The sequence below is a fragment of the Anopheles coluzzii genome, chromosome 3, assembly GCF_943734685.1.
Source record: "Anopheles coluzzii chromosome 3, AcolN3, whole genome shotgun sequence".
NCBI classification, from domain to species: Eukaryota; Metazoa; Arthropoda; class Insecta; order Diptera; family Culicidae; genus Anopheles; species Anopheles coluzzii.
The window spans coordinates 30906873-30926840 of NC_064671.1; the positions used below are offsets into that span (position 1 = coordinate 30906873).

The window sequence follows — 19968 nt, forward strand, 5'->3', positions numbered from 1 at the left end:
AAAATTTCATTCCCTTTGTCTGTCGGGTAACCTTAAACCGCCGACAGCGAGATTCAAATTCAAATTTAAATGATTTTCTTTGACAAGCAATTCTCGAAATCCACGCAACTGACATTTTCTACTTATTATGAACATTACATTTTAACGGATAAAAAGTGCCAGGCAAACAAACGTGCATCAGCGCGATAAGTGACAAATGAGGTTAGCAATCCTTGAAACAGCATCCCAAGCGCCACAGATTAAGCTTGAACGACTGAAAAATCAAATATCTGTGATTTTCGGTAGGATAAATGGAAAATCGGTAGTTTTAGCACCGACAAACCGACGTGACACTTCGAACAAAATGAGCTTCAAAAGTTGTCTCCTTATTTCAAATGAAAATACGTTAAACACTAGCGCCATCTCTATAATGATTCGCTTACTACACTGACACAGAGAAGAAACTGCTAAATCCCATTTTTGTTTTTCTTCGCAAATTTCAATGCGTATTGTTTTATGTACTTCTCACATCTTTTGCATTGATTTGGAAACTTATAAAATGATTTTCCTGGGTGTTTTGTCCAATAATTCTCACAAAATCTTGCCTCTCACACTTCCTTCGCAATTTGTATTTAGAAAAGTTGTTTACATCGAAGCAGCAGTGAACAGAGCTTACTTTGACAGAAGTGATCGCCTCACTGGTAAATGACAGTACTTTCGTGTGGGACACTTTTGTAACGCCAGTGTCACGTCGGTTTGTCGGTGGTTTTAGGGCAGTCATCTGTGAATCGGTAGGCATATAAAAAAATCGGTAGGAATACAGATAAATCGGTATTTCTGGTCACTCTGGCGCTGACAGCGCAAATGTCAACAAGCACCACGTCATTTCACCGGGATGTAAAAAATATCAAAACAAATAACCTGGCGACAAATTTTCCTCGCCTTTTCCGTACGTGTATTTTCTGATGCAAACCAGTGAGTGAGAAAGAAGTTGCACGTGTTGAATCATTCTTTATTGCCGTCTGGTCCTTCATCGTACCGTCGAAATTCTAACCAGTCAGCTGCCCATCCCGATACTACAATCATGAGCGATTTCCAAACCTGGTACAAACAGGTACCGCCGTTTACGCGGATCTGGCTGACGGCAACCGTCGGCATATCGCTGCTGGCCAAAATTGGTCTCCTACCGATCAGCTATCTCATCCTGCAGTCTGCACCATTCTTCTACAAACTACAGGTAATAGGGAATGTACCACACCCGGTTCAGTTGGGAAGATACTAACGGGAGCCCTTTTTCCCCTTGCAGCTATGGAGGCCTATGACGGCGGTCCTGTTCTACCCGCTGAACCCGGCGACAGGGTTCCATTTTATGATGAACTGCTACTTCCTGTACAACTACTCCCTGCGGCTAGAGTCGGACCACTACAAACAAAAGCCGGGAGACTACTTTTTCATGCTCTTTTTCAACTGGATCCTGTGTGTGATCGTCGGACTGGTGGTAGGGCAACGCAGAAACGACCCTCCCATTCTCAAGGGCTTTAAATTAATGTTTTGGTTTTTAATGCCTTCCTATAGATGGACCTTCCCATACTGATGGACCCGATGGTGCTTTCGGTGCTGTACGTCTGGTGCAAACTGAACCAAGACGTGATCGTAACCTTCTGGTTCGGAACGCGCTTCAAGGCGATGTACCTGCCGTGGGTGCTGCTCGGCATGAACATGATCCTTTCGTCAGGGTAAGTTGCTTTGCCAGCACTTTTACCGAGTGACCACTATAAATGTACCATCCCTTTTCTTCCGCAGAAGCATATTCTCGCTGGTGGGCATCTTCGTGGGCCATGCGTACTATTTCCTCAAGTTTAGCTATCCGAGCGAACTCGGTGGGCCGGCCCTGATCGAGACGCCGTTCTTCATCAAGCGTTACTTCCCGGATGTTCAGGGTGGCACGCATGGATTCGGTGTTCCGCCGGTCGGGCAGCGGCCAGTGCAGCAGCAGCAGCAAGGCGATATGGCTGGCTTCCGCCATGCTTGGGGCGTTGGTCATACGCTTGGGCGTAACTAAATTGTCCGTGTAATGGAGTGCTGTTGTACATAGACCAACGAGAAAACCTGTGAGCTGCATAATGCTTTCGGATAGGGGAAAATGAAACACCGTTGTCGTCAATATGTCGTCGTTGTCGTCGTATCTTCTCAAGCTTTGCTGTGGCTGCGGAAAGTCTTTTTTGCGTTTATTTCGTTAAGTACACTCAAACACTAGCAGACAGTCGGGAGAAGGGCTCGGAAATGTCGTCTTTTTTCTAATATAATAAATATTTAATCTGAACTAAAGGTTTAGTCCATCGTCATCTCTCAAAGGGCTAGAAAAAGAAGAGAAAAAGGGGGCAAGAAAGAAAAACAAAGGAACTGTCAGTTGTTTCAAAACAAACAACAAAGCAACAGCTCTTGGGGCCCTTTTTCTCCTTGCTAGTTCGTCAGCAATGTTTCCCAGCAATGCCGTGCGTAGGGCCATCAAAAGTTCTTTCCGTTCCTTTCATCTAAGTGCCACGTGCTATTCAAAACCAGCGCCGGTTGCGCTTTCCTTCACGCGGTACGAAAACAACGCATCGGACAGCAATGCTCCGCCGGTTTTGGTGCTACACGGGCTGTTCGGGTCAAAGTCGAACTGGAACAGTTTGGGCAAGGCGTTTCACAAAAATACAAAGCCCGTTCGTAAGGTGATTATAGAGAGGATGGGAATTGTAATCGATTCAATGAACATTAAAATGATTGGGAGTATTTTGCACAGATCTACGCCATCGATGCCCGCAATCACGGCGACAGTCCACACACGGACGAACACTCCTACGACCATATGGTGGAGGATCTGGTGCAACTCTACAAAACTTTGGGCATCGATAAGGCCTCCATCATTGGGCACAGCATGGGCGGTTGGGCTATGATGCTGTTGGCACTGAAATATGTAAGGAAACCCTTCTGCCGGCTTCGTACCATCCTCCGCTCTCATCATCCCTTTCCCATTCCACAGCCTGAGCTGGTAGAGAAAGCCATCATTGTCGACATTTCACCCTCGACCGGGCTTGGCACGAGCAACACAAACATCCCACTGTTCCTGCAGTCGATGAAAATGATTCAAATTTCCCCCACGGCAACCATTCACCAAGCGCGCAAGCTTGCGGACGAGCAGCTGGCCCGGATCATAGCGGAAAAGTCGCTACGCGACTTCCTGATCACGAATCTGGTGAAGGCGGAAAAGGAAGGCGGCCACTTTCGGTGGCGCATCAATCTGGAAGCGTTGGAGCGCAATTTCAACACCGGGGTGGCCCAGTTTCCTCAACTGACTGGGCGGAAGTTCGAAGGACCGACGTTGTTTATTGCCGGTGGACGATCGGATTATGTAAAGTAAGTGACAGGGAAGAAGTGGGGTGGTTTCTATGTTGTAGGGCATTTATATTGTTGTTTGTTTTTTTTCTATAGGTCGGAAGATGTTCCGCTGATAAAGACGCTGTTCCCTAATTCGGAAATTACGTACGTAAAGGATGCTGGCCACTGGGTGCACAGCGAAAAGTCGACCGAGTTCTCCAAGCTGGTGTTGAATTTTCTCAACGAATAGTGACGTTTAAATGACTAGGCAATTGTACAATGTCGAATTTATCTAGTTTTGATGTAGAATAAATTTGTTATCATTGATTTGAGGGTATTGTTGACGCTGAAGCAAAACAAAATGCTGAAAAAATTAATTGATGTGGCGAAAATTAACGGCCAGATGGATGAAAAAGCCGTTTAAGATGCGACGAAATCAAAGTGTTGTTACTTTGTAGTACAAATTTTTAAATTTACAACAAATTTTTGATGATTTTGCAATAAAACAAATAACAAAAAACGACTTTTCTATCCTTTTTAAATCTCCAGCCCGATTTCGACCGGGGTTTTCGCCCGGAACGCTCCAGCCGTCAACTGTCATCCGGCAGACCGTTGGCCGAACCTTGCCGTCCGTCACTTCGCTTCGCTGCAAATGAATGTCGTTCGCCATTTTCGTTTCGAAACGCGAGAGAGCAAAAAATAAAAGCTACCCGTTTTGTCGGGAAAAAAAGGAAACGCGGGGCTTCCACACGGGGCTTGAAGTGAAAAGTGGCTGGCGAATTTGCGAACGCGAACGTGAATGTGAATCGACGTGATATCGGTGCGGCGGGCCATCCAAGCCACGGTGTGTAGAATTGTTTCGCCTTTGCCCGTCGATTTGCGTGTTTTTTCGCGTAGTGGTGCAGCAGCAGCAGCAGTAGCACAGTATCATTCATCATCATCATCATCATCACTAACACCACCACCACCACCATCATCATTGGTGCCGTCGCAGCAGCAGCAAAAGAAAGCAACTGGCATCGAAAAGTGTATCCGTGAATTTATCCCTTTGCTGCAGGCACGCACCACCACCGTGTGTGTGTCTGTGTCCTTTTTGCCGTGCGTGAGGCAGCAGCTATGCTTGATCGCTTTGTGGCGATGTGAAAAAAAGATGCTCGTTTTCTCCATCCGCTGTGGTGGTGTGGCAGCAGCAGCAACAACAGCAACAGCAGCAGCAGCAGTCACGCAGGTAGGAGTCACACATCGATGAAACGGGGGGAGGGAGCCTGGAGCTGTACATTTCCAGCCAGCGCCTGCTCTCGTCCGGCAGACAACGACGCGTCGTCGTACCCCGCTCGTCTCCGGTTCGCTCGCCCTCCAGCTTCCCTGCTGCGCGTCGTGAACGTCAGTGTGCGAGGAGAGCGGGAGGAAGGATCGGAAGGGAAACGGTGGCAGCGGCGTGAAACAGAGGAGGACGACGTGGTGGTTTGCAGCAAAGTGTCGGAAAAGCGTCAGTGAAACAGTGAGAAGAAGAAAAAAAACAAGAACAGTGAAGGAGAAAGTGAGAACGTGTGGGAGTTTTCCCGTAAGCTTTTACCGAGCGGTGACAGGCATTTCGAAGGCAATATTTTGGTTCGCTGACCTCCCAACTCCCTCATCCCTTTCGGCTGGCGTGCGTGTGCGTGTGTGTGTATGTGTGTGCGTGCGTGCGTGTATACAGTTCGGTGTTTTCGGGGTAGCAGCAGCCCTCTGGCGGTAGAATCCTTCGTCGGCTGGTGAAGCTGCATTGTGTATGTTGGTGACCTGCGACCCGCGACCATCGATGGGTTGCTACGATCTCTGTGAAGCTGTGAGGCTGCTTTGAACGGTTGGTGCCGTCAGTTTTCCGCTGGTTGCCACACAGTGGTTCCCAATCATCTGTTCCGTCGGGCGTCTGAGTGAGAAAAAGTAAAGAAAGGGAAAAAAGTAATCCCGCTGGGATAGAGTTGTGTGCTCTGTGCTTGTGGGGAACAAAATTCCACATTCCCACTGAGGTGTCACCTGAGAACACCTCGTCGTGTGTGTGTGTGTGTGTGCTGTGGCTGGGGTCCACCGAACCTCACCGCCGATGTGTGGAAAGTGTGCGTGCGTCCGTGGTGCGTGGAATCTAGCATTTCCGTGGACATGTTGGTTTTATTTTTTGATACATTGTGCTCTTCTTGTGTGCTCACGGGGGCCGTTTTGTGGTCTCTCTTTATGTCACTTTCTTCGTGCAGACTGCTCTGTGTGCGTGGTTCTTGTGTATGTGTGCGCGAGAGGGAGAGAGAGAGTGTGTGTGTACATTTTAAAGTAAAGGAAAGATATTCACCAATTTCCACCATCCACTGTTGGCTGGGAAAGTAGGCTTCGGTTGCGTGCCAGACATGCCGTTGTGATGCACACAAACACACACGCGTACTCATCTATATGGACCAGGTGGTGGATTACAACGGGCAGACGGTCGAACGAACCACTTGTGTGTGTTGTTCGTTGCACAGGAACATCGATGTGTCCTGTAAAATCGGATATTACTTTTTGTGGTTAATCAGTTACCTTCAGCTTTGGGGAGGAAAAGTGGCAACTTTGCGCTTCGCTCATAATCTAACGATTTTTACCAAATTGATGATTAATATCAGCGATCCAAAAAACCAGATGTAGTGATGATTGATTTGCTGGACGTGGTAAAAAAGTCGTTTAATTGTGATTGTTCCAATTTGAAATTATTTTTAGATTGAAAAAAAATCTGTCAACAAATTTGCTAAAATTTTAATATGCTTTAATATGCTAATATGCTCTACATCGAAGGAAAAAAGCCACTCTCTGCCCGAACAAAAGAATTACTTTCGCGCTGCCACACATTTTGACAGCTCTGCTCCCCCGTTTGACGCGCGCGTGGCCCAACCGCGGAGGCTTTTTCCGAGGGTTTCTTTGTTTTGGCCGTGCCTCGTAGGGCTGCCGAAAGGGACGGGATTGCCATCATTTCCCGGACGGAGCAAATTCTCTCGTACCTCTCATTGAACCCATGGGAGGAAAGTAGAGACGAGCGGATGAACGGAAATGCGCGCCCGAAGAAAACTGTAAATTTGTGCACCACCATTGATGTTGAGAGTGTAACAAGAGAAAGGGGTTTGTGGAGGGTAGGGGGCATATGGTGGATGCTCCACAGGGGGAGAAGAAAGGAGGCTGGCTATTACTGGCCAGCTCGCTCTCGCGCCTGTACACAGTAACGGGCGGTGGTGTGCTATGCTCTTGTGATTAATTATTATGATTTGCCGTCCTTCCCGTACGTCAGTGTTAGTCGTCCCAGCATTTGCAGAGACTAAATAATGATGATGATGATGATGACGACGATGATGGAAGCTGTGTAACTTGTTTACCCTTTTCTTCGCACGCGCCGCGAGAAAGAGAGCAGTGTAGCTGTCAAGATGCGTCTCCCGCTTGTGTTGCTGTTGCTAGTAGTATTATTTCCATCTGTTTCTCCTCGCTCTTTGCTTTGTGTATGTTGCTCACACACACACATACACTGGTACATGCCGCTTCTTTCCGTGGGTTAGTGACACGAACGGGCGAGCTCGCGTGTTGAGTGTGTGCGTTGAGACGCTGTCCCCACACCCCCTTGGCGAATGAGGAAGTTTTTTAAATACCGACAGCACACACCATCAAAACGGTACATTGCAGACGGTTGGACGCGCGTTCATGTGTCTGCGTGTGTGTGTGTGTCTGTTTGTCTACTGCATCTCTAAACGACGCGCGGAATCTTCCGTCTCGTGTGACGATGTGTGTGCGCGCGTGCGCGTGTGTGTGCGTGAGATGTGTACACATTCAAAACAAAACTCTCGGATAAAAACATTTTCCCGCGATCCAAGCAACACACCACCATCGGCCAGGAACTGTCTGACACACATCTGCACCCGGCGGCTACTGTTGTGATGTTTTTGGCTGCTAAAATTGGAGCAAATGTTGTGTTTGATGTTTGTGTACAATTTTAATGTATTTATTGACTTACTCTGTACTTGTTTATTTTTTATTCTAAACTACAAAAATGTTGCTGACCGGAAGTTTTCAATTTCGTTTTAGGTACGGCACAACTGATTCTGAAAATATCACTGAAAGCATCGAAAAACAAACCTAACTAAGCACAGTGTCCGTGGTTAAAGTGAAATCCGGTTACTAGAACGTGTCCTGACCGGGACTAAACCTGTAGCCCTTCCGCGGGAAAGAAAGTGTGTGTGTGTGTGTGTGTGTGTTTACCAACACAGCATTGTTTCACCGTACCACCCGCGCCCCCGTCACCACCCGCCGTAGCAATGAGCGATCGAGATGTTCCCAGCGTCCCAATTACCACACTCGCTGGTCTTACCAGCCTTTCGGACCGTGAGTAGCGCAGCACTGAGCAATTTTATTACAACTAATGCACAACTAATAAGCTTTTTTTAAAAATGATTTTAGTGCTAAGCGAACTGCCCATCTCGGATTCGCTGTCCGTGTCGGCGTCGCTCAACCGGTCGCTGCTGTTCCATCCACGTGTGGCCGAGGAGGCGAACAATCTGCTGGCGACGCGGGATGACGCCCTTACCGCCCAGCTCGTGACGGCCATCGAGCAGACCAACTCGGACAGCATCGAGCTGAAGGATCAGTACCCGCAACCGCCCGGCCCCGCCAATGGCGCACCGATCGATGGGCCGTCGCTGCTGCAGGCGATCCATGCCAGCCGGCCGAACGTTTTCAAGAGCCCCTACAACCCGCAGATACACCAAATGTTTAGCAGCGCCGTTGCGCTGGGGGCGGGCAATCAGCAGCAGCAGTTGGTGGCGCAGCAGCAGCAGAAAATAAGTAAGTGTTCGCTAGCCTAGCAAGTACGGTTACCGGTCAAAACACCTCACTAATCCTTAGAGATTTCACTACATTTGGACATGAGCTGTACGTCAGCGGCATGAAATTCAGCCAAAAGTTTGGTTTAATATTTATAAACGTAACAGCAATGTCGAAGCCCGTATTAAAATCCTAAAACATTATTAATCTCCATCCCCAATCCCCCAAGTAACTAATTCGCAGGTAAATTTTGCACACGATTGCAATTTGTGGAATGTTTGTAAAGCAAATTTATGAATGACTAATTATTGTTGTTGCTGAACTGTTGCGGTAATAACTGAACTGTGCTGTATTAACACAATTCACACAAAAGGAAAACATCTGTTGCACCTAGTCGACTGGTTGGTTCATATTCCGAACGAAATAGACTACTAACATGTATTATACTTAGAGGTAGCGTTGAAGAAAGCAGTAAATTGTACATAAATCCTAGACACACATTGATATCTAAAACATCGCACTGTACATACTATGGCGCCAATTAGATTTTAATTCCATTTTAATTTAACCTTCCCGGTCTTGATTGTAATGGCACTTTTAATTGCTGAATTAATTTGTTTCATTATTTTTAATTTTTGCTTTATTCTTTTCGTATAATTTTCGATTGTTCTTGCGCCACGCGTGTGTGTGTGTGCGTGCAGCCCCCACATCACAGACACAGTTTTACAACCTTCCCAACGAAAGCTTTACCAACTTGGGACAGTCACAGCAGGTGTATACGAATCAGACACAAATACCAATCGAGCAGTTGCAAACGGTGTTTCAAGCGCAGCACGATATGCAGCAGGTGCAGCAGCTACACCTCGCACAACAGACTGTTCAACCCCTGCAGCAGCAGCTATTGCCGCAACAAGCTCAGCTACTGCAGCAACAGCAGCAGCAGCAACAGTTTCAGTTTAATGATCCAAATCAGATACGCGGTCAGCAGCAAAATGTGCTGGGCAATTCCTTTCCCACCCTTGCGTCTCAAACGCCAGCCTCGGCGGTGATGCTTGGCCAGCAATCGATTGGCACAGCGCTTCATCAGCAGGTGATTAATATACAAAATGTTCCGTATTCGTCCAATTCTGCAGAGAATAGCCAACTGCAGCAGCAGCAGCAACAACTCTTCCAACAGCAGCAGCAGCAACAGCAACAGCACAATCAAAATGTGATCGTTTCTCACACATCCAACACCGTGCAGGGGCAACCGCTATCGGCACTAGATCCACATCAGAGTGTGATCCAACAGTCCGGGTCGTACGCAGCTGCAGTCCATCCTACTGGATCGCCGGCGGTAGTTTCAGCACCTACCAACAATCAGGCGGTGCCACAGACGACAATGCTACAACAAAATCACTTAATCCCACAGCAACAGGTACGTAGGAAGGCGGAACAGTGCCTCTGGCTGGAACATTGTTGAACGCTCGCTTATTATGCCTTCTCTTCTCTTTGCAGCATTCAAATGTGATAAATCAAACGAATAATAATATACACAGTGCCTCAGCCCAACAGCACCAATATCCGCAGCAGCAGCAAATGCAAAACCACACCGTATTGCCGCAGGGGCAGCAGTTATTGCAATCTCAACAGCAGCAGCTGCATCAGCAATCTCATCTGAACAACGGCAGTACGGCCGGGGTCGTTTCTGCTGGCATGAATCATCAACAAGCACTGTACCAGCAGCAAACGACTGTACCACAACAGCAGCAGCAGCAGCAGCAATTCAGCACTGCAAGCAATCTTGCCAAACTGCCCGAAACGGCACCGCGGAACAATGAGTACTTGCAGCAGCAGCAGAGTAAAAACCTGGACGCCCGAGGGCGACCATCCCCGGCGCAGGGCAGCACGGCCCCGGACACGGTAAGCACGGCCACTTCACTGAACATGCAGCAGCATCAGGGTGGCGCTATGAAGGGGCCACAGCAGGCGCAGACTGGCGCCAGTGCGCACCGCTACCCAACGCCACTGATGGGCCCAAACAAACCGAGACCACCGGGGGCGGGTGGTGGCGGCACTGCTGCTCAGCAACCGACCGCTGCCGCCCCAGTCATACGCCCGATCGGTGTGAGTGGTGCGCTAATCAGCAGTGCGTCCACCGTTGCCGTGAGCCGTCCTGCCGGTGCGCAGCATCCTGCGCAGGCGTCTCAATCGGGCTCAAGCAGCAGCAGCAGCGGAAATGCTTCCAGCAGTGCCCAGAACAAGCCCGCAGGACCTGCCGCCAAACCCCAGATCGATCGTAAGCTGCTGCACCGGCTCATACCCATGGCCGAGGTGGAGACGCTGAAGCTGCCCAAGCTGTCCGTCAAGCTCGAGCGGCTGACCGAGCGGCAGGTTGCCCTGCTGCAGGAGGATCTGAAAAAGTTCATGCAGGAGGAGCCCAAGCTGGCCGCCCGGATGGGGCTGGAGAAGAAGACGTACGATCAGATATTCAGCAAGATGAAGGAGGAATCGCGGGGGACGTGGGCGTTGAAGCGCAAGGCGCAGGAGCGGGCGGACGAAAACCCGGAGGACTATCTGAGCAAACCGAAGGTGCGGCGGGTGGAACGGCCCGCCGCACCGGTGGTGAAGAAGCTCAGCAAGGAGGAGCTGATGGCCACCAACACCTATCAGCGGTTCGTGTCGCTGATGAACAAAATTTTCGACCAGCTAGACGAAACGGAAACGCCCACGATGGAGGAGGGGGACGAGCAGTACGAGTGCATTTCGACCGGGCTGCTGAACAGCATCAGTGCGGAGGCGGCGAAGCTTAAGGTGCGAAATGCGATCGATGCAATACCGGAGAACAAGCTCACGCTGCTGATATCGTACGCGATGCGGTCGATCCACTCGGCGAAGAATCTGAGCGGCTCGGAGCTACAGGACGATCTGGTCGGGGACGAGTGCATCGAGAAGATACTGAACGCGGTCGAGGCGGCCCTGCTCGTCTGCTGTCTGTACACGAGCAAGAGCACCAAGTTCCTGCAGGAGGACAACATCGATGCCATCATCAAGTTTGTGCAGTTTCAGCTGCGCGAGACGATCTTCCCCTCGTACGATCCGGTGTACTCGGTGGAAACGAAGCGCAAGGGTGGCGATAACAACAAGAAGAAGAAAACGGCCACCTACCAGCAGAAGGGCATCTCGATGCTGTACACGAAAACGGTCGAGCTGTCGAAGCAGCTGGTGACGATGTTCGAGCTGTTTCACTTCGTCGACACGATCGTGATACACGCGTCCTCGCTCGGGGTGGAACCGTTCTTCGTGGACAACATCGAAACGCTGCAGTTCGTGTGTCTTGATCTGGTGACGACGATATTCCAGAACGAGAAGTATCAGCACCACCGGCGCAACATCGTGTCGGACATACTGACCTCGTTCGATCGGTTGCCCCACTCGAAGCGCAACCTGCGGCCGTACAAGCTGGTGAACAACGGGGGCAACATACAGATGATGACGGCGCTCGTACTGCAGCTGATTCAGTCGTCCGTCATCCTGCCGGACACGCTCAGCCCGGACGGGGGCGGTGGGGCCGGTGGCAAACATCGGCCCCCGAACAGTGCGAACAGTGCGGACGTGCCGATGGGCGGCGGTAGCACCAAAAGCACGGACCTGTTCATCTACAGCAAGTACAACACGGCACTGAGCATTGGCGGGAACTTTCTCACCACCTTTCTCGACAAATGCAAAAGCCGCTCGAACGAAACCGATTTCCGTCCACTGTTCGAGAACTTTATCCACGATCTGCTGACGACGGTGAACAAGCCGGAGTGGCCGGCGGCCGAGCTGCTGCTCAGCCTGCTCGGCACGATGCTGGTGAAGAAGATGTCGGACAAGGGCGTGGAGCAGTCGATCCGGGTGGTGTCGCTCGAGTATCTCGGCATCGTGGCGGCCCGGCTGCGCAAGGATACGGTCGAGTCGCGCTGCAAGGTGAAAACGATGGACACGCTGATCCGGTACATCAAGATCGAGCAGGAGAAGGAGGGCGACGAGCCGCTGCACAACAGCAAGTTCCAGCTGGACGAGGAGGAGGAGCGTACCGAGTTTTTGCAGAAGATTCTGCTCGACTTTCTCGCGGTGAACGCGCACGAGGGCAACGTGGTGTGGAACCATGCGCGCCACTTTTACATCACCCAGTGGTACCGGGACATGATGCAGCGCACCAAGAAGGTGGCAGAGGGCGAGAAGGGCTACGCGTCGCGGAAAAAGGCCGGCAGCAGTGGTGCCGGTGGTGGGAAGAAGCGGAAAAAGTACCAGAGCGACTCGGACGGCTCAGACGGGGCGGGGGACGATTCGGACGGCGAGGAGGGGCACATGCGCGACGGCCAGGTCGATCAGGAGCTGAACAGTGAAATCTTCCGAATGCTGGACACTCGGAAGCAGTACTACCTGAGCCAGATAGGGCCGTACGGGCGGAGCGGCAGCGGTGGTGGCCGGTCGGGCGGTAGCGGTCCGGCCGCCGGCGGCAACTACGAGATTAAAACGTACATCGACTACAGCAACGCGAACCTGATCGCGCAGTATCTGGCGAGCAAGCGGTCCTTCTCGCAAAGCTATGACAAGTATCTGCAGAAGATCATTCTCGTCGTGCGGGAACCGGTCGTGGCGATACGGACGCGGGCGATGAAGTGTCTCGCCAACATCGTCGAGGTGGACCAGCTCGTGCTCGCCCGGAAGGACATGCAGATGGGCGTGCAGCAGAAGCTGCTCGATACGGCCATCTCGGTGCGGGAGGCGGCAGTCGATCTGGTCGGCAAGTACATCCTTTCCGATCCGGAACTGATCGATCAGTATTACGAAATGATATCGCAACGAATATTGGTAAGTTGGCGGCGGTGTGAAGTGATGACGGTGGACGCGCGTTAGGCGTTTGTTTTACCATCTTTTCTCTATCTTTTTCAAAGGATACGGGCGTTTCGGTGCGAAAACGGGTAATCAAAATCCTTCGAGACATCTGCATCGAGTATCCGGCGCACGAGAAGATACCGGACATCTGCGTCAAAATGATCCGGAGGGTGAACGACGAGGAAGGAATCCAGAAGTTAGTCATGGACGTGTTCATGACGATGTGGTTTACGCCGTGCAATGATAATGATAAGGTATGGGGTAGTATACAAATGGCTCACTTCTTCTTTTTCTTTTGGCACAACAACCGCCGGTCAAAGCCCATGACGGGCTTGTTATTAAAGTCATACGAGTTGACGATTTTACCATCAGAAATGGCTCATTTACATCCGCAGAAAACTAATAAAAAGCATATTTTTCGTTGCAGGCTGCGATGGACAGAAAGATTACGCAGATTATAGACGTCGTCTGTTCGTCGCACGAAACGGGGACGCAAGGTTTCGATGCATTACTGAAAACGGTATGCTCCATACGGTCGCTTAATCAGTCTTATACATTACAAACGCTTTTTTTTCCTCTACTGTTTAGATATTTGAGCCGAAAGAGAGCAAAGATGATAACAAAAAGCTGAAGAAAGAGATTCCCAAAACGTTGATCAAAGCCTGCCAGCAGATTGTGGACGGTTTAGTGGACGCTACGATGCGGCTGGAAGGGGCGGAAAACACGCGGCTGGTAGGGTGCATCACGGCGTTGCATCTGTTCGCCAAGATACAGCCCCAGCTGCTGGTCAACCATGCGATGTCGCTCGAACCGTATCTGAACATGCGTTGCCAGAACCAGATCATTTCGAAATTCATCAGCTCGATCGCGGAAATATTGGAACAGGTAGGTGGAACGCGGCGATGAAAAGCACTAAAATGTCTTACTAATAATGCATAACGCATCGATTCGTGTTTTGCAGGTCGTTCCACTAATGGACCATCCGAGCGAAGTGTTCCTAGCCGATCTAGAGTCCCATCTGATGATGCTGATCGTCACGCAAAGCCGTACCATCGTTTTGAGTTGCGTTTCCTGCCTATCGACGGTTGTAAACAAAATCACCAAGAACTACAAACTCATCCGGGATTGTTTTTCAAAGTATGTTACTAGCGGGCGCGATGGTCTTGTTCTGTTTATTAACGAAATGTTTTTCCCTGCCGCAAATTAGACTGTACTATAAGGGTCTCGTATGCATCAAGGACAAGCTAGTGTCCGACCCTTCGATACCCATCGAGCAGTACTTTCGGCCGCAGTTTCGGCGCAGCATTTTTACGGTTGGGTTGATAATGCGCTACTTTGACTTCCAGCAGCCCGAAGTGTACGGTGCACCAAAGCCCGGCGAAGATTCCTCCAATCAAGGTAATTTGCCCCGCCCAAGCTGCTTTCCTCTTCTGGTTTTGCTAATATTCTTGGTGTATGTTTGCATTGCAGGCTCAACCCTACCAGCGAACATATGCGAGGACGTGTTTGCGACGTTGGCATTTTTCCTTTCCTGCGATCATAGCGAAATCTGCAAGGAAGCGCTGACGTCCATGGGCAACTTTTGCGTGAAAAACTACGAATATCTGATGAAGGTCGAGCTGCGGGACTACTACAACTATCTGCTCACGCAGGACAAGGTACTGACGGACATGAAGATCACGGTGCTGAAAAACATTCTCATGTATCTGACGGAGGAGGAAAACCAGATGGTGCGGAAGGACAAAGAATGTAAGTGGCGAGGCGCAAATAGTGATTTGCGAGAAGTATTGAGCAACCCCGTTACCTTCTCCTTCCACACGCAGGGTCGAAACAATCGAAAACGGAAGATCTGAAGGAAATGGGCGACGTGTCGTCTGGCATGGCGAGCCGTGTGATACAGATTTACCTGAAGGAGATACTGCGCAGCTTTCTGCACCGGGACTACGGGGTGCGGAGCTGGGCGATGCGGGTCATCGAGGTAGTCCTGCGGCAAGGTTTGGTCCATCCAGTACAAATAGTTCCTTATCTTATATGCTTAAGTACAGACCCGGAGAAAGAGGTATGTTTGTGCGCGCATTTTACACCAATGCCACTGCGTTTCGAAGTAACAAAACGGGCATTCTCACGGTGCTTATCTTCTACTTGTAGGTGGCACACAGTGCGGACAGGCATTTGCAGGAGATCGACAAGCAGTACCCTGGCTTTGTAAATATGAAATCGAACGCCGGCATGCAGCTGTCGTACGAGCTGCAGGAGCTGTTGCAGCGGCGAGACGAGAGCAGCCTCGTGCGGGGCTACCGGATAAAGGATCCGCAGGAACCGCCGTCGGCGATGAACGGATTCCTGTACACGCTGCTGCGCGGCACCAAACCGCAACGCCGTGCCCTTATCCACTCCATCACGAAGCAGTTCGACGATGGCAAGATCAGTCTGCGGCAGATGCTGTACCTTGCGGACAATCTGGCCTACTTCCCGTACGTGGTGCAGGATGAGCCGCTGTTCATCATTCATCACATCGACGTGCTCATCTCGGTGACCGGCACGAACCTGCTGGCGACGTTCCGTGAAGGGCTGAAGCCGCTGCCGGGCACTGAGGGCAATGCCGACCCGACTGGTTAGTTGTAGCAGTGGTGGTGCAATTCGCGTTTGTCCAAAATTCTTACATACGTTGCTTTACTTTTCGACTCCACAGCACAAAACCCCCTCGAAGATGATGACGATGACGACCAGGAAGCGATCTTAACCCGGTTGCCGGACGATACTTCCGATTTGGAAAACTGTATCCGGTCGGCGCAGGGTTGCATGCTTCTGCTAATACTCAAGCAACATCTAAAAGATATTTACGGCATCACCGATAGGTAAGGGAAAGCGGTCATTCACCGACAATCGATCAGTTTTTTTAAATGAACTCTGTTTCTACATCTTGTAGCAAAATATCCCGGTACTCACCGTCCGAGTCTGGCAAGATCTACGACAAAGCGATGCAGCGAAGATCCAACTCGCTGTTCGATCCGAAGGCAACGATAACGCTGCTGAAGGAAAACCGGGCCACCGCTGGAGCACAGACCGAAAAGGAACGAATCGAGCTGGTGCAACGATACTTGGACGTAAGTTGTTGGCGCTTGCTGTACGTCACAGTAGATTTATGGTTTTAATATTGTGTGGTTGTTCCCTTTTTCCAGTTCAAACAGCTGATGCTGAAGCTCGATCCGGACGACCCGGACCTGCTGGATGAGGACGAAAAGCCCAACTCGGTCGCCGGAACGCCCGTGAAGCAAACTCCCGCCGCATCAGCATCCGGCCATCATCATCATCATTCGATGGCTTCCCAGCAGCATAATCACACAGCAGACGGAACAAGCAATAACGTTCACGTGAACAACGTGAACAGCACCACCACCACCCCCGGCATGATGCCGGTTTCGCAACAGAATGTGAGTGTTTGAACGTGAATGAAGATGGAGAGGAAGAGCGGGTGATGGTTGTCGTTGTGGGCGGTGGGCAGTAATTTCTCTAACACAAACCTGTTGTACGTGCCATTTTGCAAAAAAAAAATCAACCTTGTAGGATTACAGCAATCGGTCGGCGGCGAACCACGGTGGTGCTGCGGTCGTCGGTAGTGCAGCAAAGACACCGAAGCCTTCATCGAACCGACAGCAGGCGGCACCGGCATCGGCGCGCAAATCGGCCGTTTCTTCGCGTAGCGCTAAGAAGAAGAAACGGCGAATTTCCAGCTCGGAAGAGGAGGAAAGCGATGCCAGCGATGGTGATTACGATTAAGAGCGCGTACTCATCGAGCGGATCATCACCCCCCATTACAGCAGCACCACCACCACCATCATCACAATCCTTGTACCAACCAAACCAACTGCTACGGACCACACTATTTACGGAGTGATCTTCCTCTAACCCACTGCGTCTGTTACCAATTGGTCGGATTTTTCCGCAATCCTTAGAAGTACCTCACACGCATTGGCATTGCACTTGAGCGAGGAGATTCACTTCCGCCAGGTCCAGCGTGTTGTCGGGCTAAACGGAGCACTGAGCACTGGTTTAACCCTTACTGTGGTGTGCATTATAAATAGGGATTTTCTTTCCAACAGCTCTTTGCCGCAAACCGAGCCACATTGCAGTTAAATATTAGAATGTATCCTTTCTTCATCCGCTCTATCGACCATTAGTTTCGTTTTTGTGTGCTGTTTTGTTATTTATTAGTTTGAGTAAAGCAGCTTTCCATAACCTTAGTACTGATCGCGCATTCCTGATCCGTTCAAGTAGCTCCATGCAAGGGAAAATGCACACAATCCTCTATCAAATAGTAACGAATAACTGATTGCATTTTCTTTCCACATCTTTCCTCTTTCATCTTGCTATATCGCGTATTATCGTAACTTTGTCCTTTGTTGCTTTGTGTCAAACAGTTCATTGTGTCCTTGTGGTTGGTATGTGTGCGTGTGTGTGTGTTTTAAGTTATATGTCCGTGCGTGCAAACGGAGATAATGCAAGTCAGCAATCGAAATGAATGGTTGTTTAACACGAAATTGAAATCATACAACAAAACGCCCTTACTTAATTTATCCGGGCAAACAAAAACATAACACGTGGGAACTTCCTAGCTGTGAAACCATTGAAACAAAAACAGAAACAGTAGTAATTTTTGAAAGGAGACGCAGAGGCACGCAAATATAGAGAAAACCGAAAACAAAATACAATTATTACCCCAAGATTCTTCCCTCACTCTCTCTCTCGCTCAAGCAGCCCCTTACACACAAAAAGAAAAGCGATAGAAAGAGGAGGGAGAGAGAAAGAGATACGCCTTCCCGTTGCATGGGAAGTGCAGGCAAGAATAGGCAGAAGAAGAGATAATTTTTTAAAAGTTTATCGAAATATTTATGAACTGTTTGGAAGATTTGCTAGAAAACGAAACGAAAACACTTTGGCAAAATCGTTAGATGTGTGTGTGTGCGTATGAGAGAGATAGAGAGTGTGTATGTGTGTGTGTGTGTGTGTGTGTGTGTGTGTGTGTGTGTGTGTGTGTGTGTGTGTGTGTGTGTGTGTGTGTGTGTGTGTGTGTGTGTGTAAGTGTGTGGGAAAGATATTTAGAACGCATTGGAGAGGACAGAGGTGTAGCACACGTGTTGCAACTGTGCATTCAAAACACGTGTTGGAGAAGAGCATAGAAGAGATATTAATTTATATTACCGAAAAAAAAGAAAAAAAAACAAATTCAAAAAACGAAACGTGAGCAGCGAACCTGGGTGCGAGAACAATTTAAAAGATAAAGAAATCGTAAACGAAAGACTTTTCGGGCGGGGAAATGGGATTACACTGAAAAACGACTGGAGGAGGAGGAGCAGGATACACATGTAGGCGTCGTGTGCGCTGTTGGAAATATAGCGAGAGAGCGGGGAGAGAGAGAGAGAAGGGAAGGGACAAACGTTGTGTGCCAGGGGTATGCAAACAATGTTTTGTAACATATATTTAAACTCCAGATCGTATTCGCGTCTATTACTGAATGAAGTTCTTTCGTTGCGTACGAGCAATGAAATGGTAGCAGTAACAAACAAAGCGCTATAAAGGCACACCACACAAACGGCGGGCACTCGCAGGACATACGGCAAACGGTTATAGAACGCGTACTACAATAGAGACGCAACACTTAAACGTCCCCAGTCACGCAAATAATTGTAAAAAACAGCAAAAAATCACATGTTAATGCCGACGGTTCTCTGGGGTGTGGGCGGCTTGGGAGCTGCTGCGGCTTGGCAAGAAGGCTCTCACGCCGTGGAAATGGGTAAAGGAAAGTAAAGCAATCGCGTGATGTCCATGTAGCTGTAGTTATAAAAGTATAGCAACTGTAAATAGTAAATTCGTAGGATTCGTTTGGTCTTCTGATCTTCTGCTGCTAGGGCGCCGGGGGTTAAGGAGGTAACAATAGTTGTGTATCGGACAAAGGACTGAAGTAATTGCAATGCATGCGAGTGCAGGAGGGAAGCAGCTAATAGAAGCAAGGAAGATGAAAGACACACACACATACAAACGCGCGAGCGTGCGGCATCTTCCGATACATTCGCATTCGTGTACGTGTAGTAATTTTAAAACAAATATTTAATGCAACACACAGGCAATGGAGGAGTGGTGGTAGAATTAACATACGTAGTATATCCTAAAACCCATAGAAAGCGCCCGCAGATGAGAGTGTAGCGTTAAGAGCAAGGAAAAGGGGGCAGGAAGCGGTCGCATTATTCGATTTGTGTAGGTAAAAGTAAGCAGACAGGAGCACACACACACGAGTACCACACACAAAACCCCCCTCGAAAGAATAATGGAAGATTTGAGGGAGAGTATTACCGCTTTGAAAACGGGGGCGAAAATAGTAGACAAGATTGTAATTCGGAAGTAAAAGGACTAGTGTGTGTGTGTTTGTACGTGTGTATAATGTTTGCGTTTGGTATGATGTGTGCGCATTTACTGATTAAGTAGGAACAGAGACGAAGTTTCGGAAACAAAACCTAAGCACGCGACCGCTCGCCCACTGTGTAGTGTGTGAGAAGATTGCTGTGGAGGTTAGCGGTTTGTGTTTCGTGTAAATATTTGAACAGCTGGCAATGATGGAGCCGATGCGAAATGATTTGCAATCGAGGAGGAAGGAATCAGTTGGAGTTTAATTAGAAGACGATTTAAAAATACAAAAACAAAACCACGAAACCATCGAGAAAGCAAATATATTTTCTCGTGCGAAAAGTACAACATGTGTGTGTGTGTTTTTTGTTTTGTTTTTTTTTCGAGAAAATAGCTATCATTTCAAAGTTTGTATAATAAATAAACAATCTTTCATTTAACGATTCTGTACGATAGGAGTAAAATAACGATAATTTTTTCCATTTTTGAACTGGTCTAATGACAGTTCAGTGGCCCGTGACAGTCACCCTCCACCGCTAAACGTCAACCCATCTG

At 49.2% G+C, this 19968-nt stretch overlaps 3 protein-coding genes across 3 annotated transcripts; all 3 read left to right on the plus strand.

Annotated features, from left to right (window-relative positions):
- Positions 1-846: 846 nt before the first annotated feature.
- Positions 847-2307, plus strand: LOC120957815 (derlin-1). The gene is made up of 4 exons (XM_040380189.2): positions 847-1216; positions 1286-1477; positions 1555-1715; positions 1783-2307. Exons 1-4 carry the CDS (start codon positions 1064-1066, stop codon positions 2039-2041), a joined length of 765 nt encoding a protein of 254 aa, XP_040236123.1. The 5' UTR covers positions 847-1063; the 3' UTR covers positions 2042-2307.
- Positions 2308-2381: 74 nt separating this feature from the next.
- LOC120957816 (protein ABHD11-like) lies at positions 2382-3666 on the plus strand. The gene is made up of 4 exons (XM_040380190.2): positions 2382-2693; positions 2765-2938; positions 3005-3378; positions 3454-3666. Exons 1-4 carry the CDS (start codon positions 2457-2459, stop codon positions 3587-3589), a joined length of 921 nt encoding a protein of 306 aa, XP_040236124.2. The 5' UTR covers positions 2382-2456; the 3' UTR covers positions 3590-3666.
- A 291-nt stretch (positions 3667-3957) lies between these two features.
- On the plus strand, positions 3958-19761 carry LOC120959390 (nipped-B protein). Its single transcript, XM_040382700.2, has 17 exons — positions 3958-4567; positions 7414-7710; positions 7786-8169; positions 8850-9565; positions 9646-12987; positions 13071-13265; positions 13439-13531; positions 13600-13896; positions 13973-14148; positions 14219-14409; positions 14482-14760; positions 14835-15070; positions 15160-15625; positions 15704-15869; positions 15941-16118; positions 16194-16445; positions 16579-19761. Exons 2-17 carry the CDS (start codon positions 7644-7646, stop codon positions 16789-16791), a joined length of 7251 nt encoding a protein of 2416 aa, XP_040238634.2. The 5' UTR covers positions 3958-4567; positions 7414-7643; the 3' UTR covers positions 16792-19761.
- The last annotated feature ends 207 nt before the right edge of the window (positions 19762-19968 follow it).

What these genes read in the sequence shown, in the direction of transcription:
- LOC120957815 (XM_040380189.2), top strand. Translation starts at nt 1,064, where the DNA reads ATGAGCGATTTCCAAACCTGGTACAAACAGGTACCGCCGTTTACGCGG. An exon ending in GTGTGATCGTCGGACTGGTG is followed by an intron (nt 1,478 to 1,554) that starts GTAGGGCAACGC and finishes GCCTTCCTATAG; the next exon opens with ATGGACCTTCCCATACTGAT. An exon ending in AACATGATCCTTTCGTCAGG is followed by an intron (nt 1,716 to 1,782) that starts GTAAGTTGCTTT and finishes TTTCTTCCGCAG; the next exon opens with AAGCATATTCTCGCTGGTGG.
- LOC120959390 (XM_040382700.2), top strand. Translation starts at nt 7,644, where the DNA reads ATGAGCGATCGAGATGTTCCCAGCGTCCCAATTACCACACTCGCTGGT. An exon ending in CGTGCAATGATAATGATAAG is followed by an intron (nt 13,266 to 13,438) that starts GTATGGGGTAGT and finishes TTTTCGTTGCAG; the next exon opens with GCTGCGATGGACAGAAAGAT. An exon ending in GGGCAATGCCGACCCGACTG is followed by an intron (nt 15,626 to 15,703) that starts GTTAGTTGTAGC and finishes TCGACTCCACAG; the next exon opens with CACAAAACCCCCTCGAAGAT.
- LOC120957816 (XM_040380190.2), top strand. Translation starts at nt 2,457, where the DNA reads ATGTTTCCCAGCAATGCCGTGCGTAGGGCCATCAAAAGTTCTTTCCGT. An exon ending in TGCTGTTGGCACTGAAATAT is followed by an intron (nt 2,939 to 3,004) that starts GTAAGGAAACCC and finishes CCCATTCCACAG; the next exon opens with CCTGAGCTGGTAGAGAAAGC. An exon ending in GGACGATCGGATTATGTAAA is followed by an intron (nt 3,379 to 3,453) that starts GTAAGTGACAGG and finishes TTTTTTCTATAG; the next exon opens with GTCGGAAGATGTTCCGCTGA.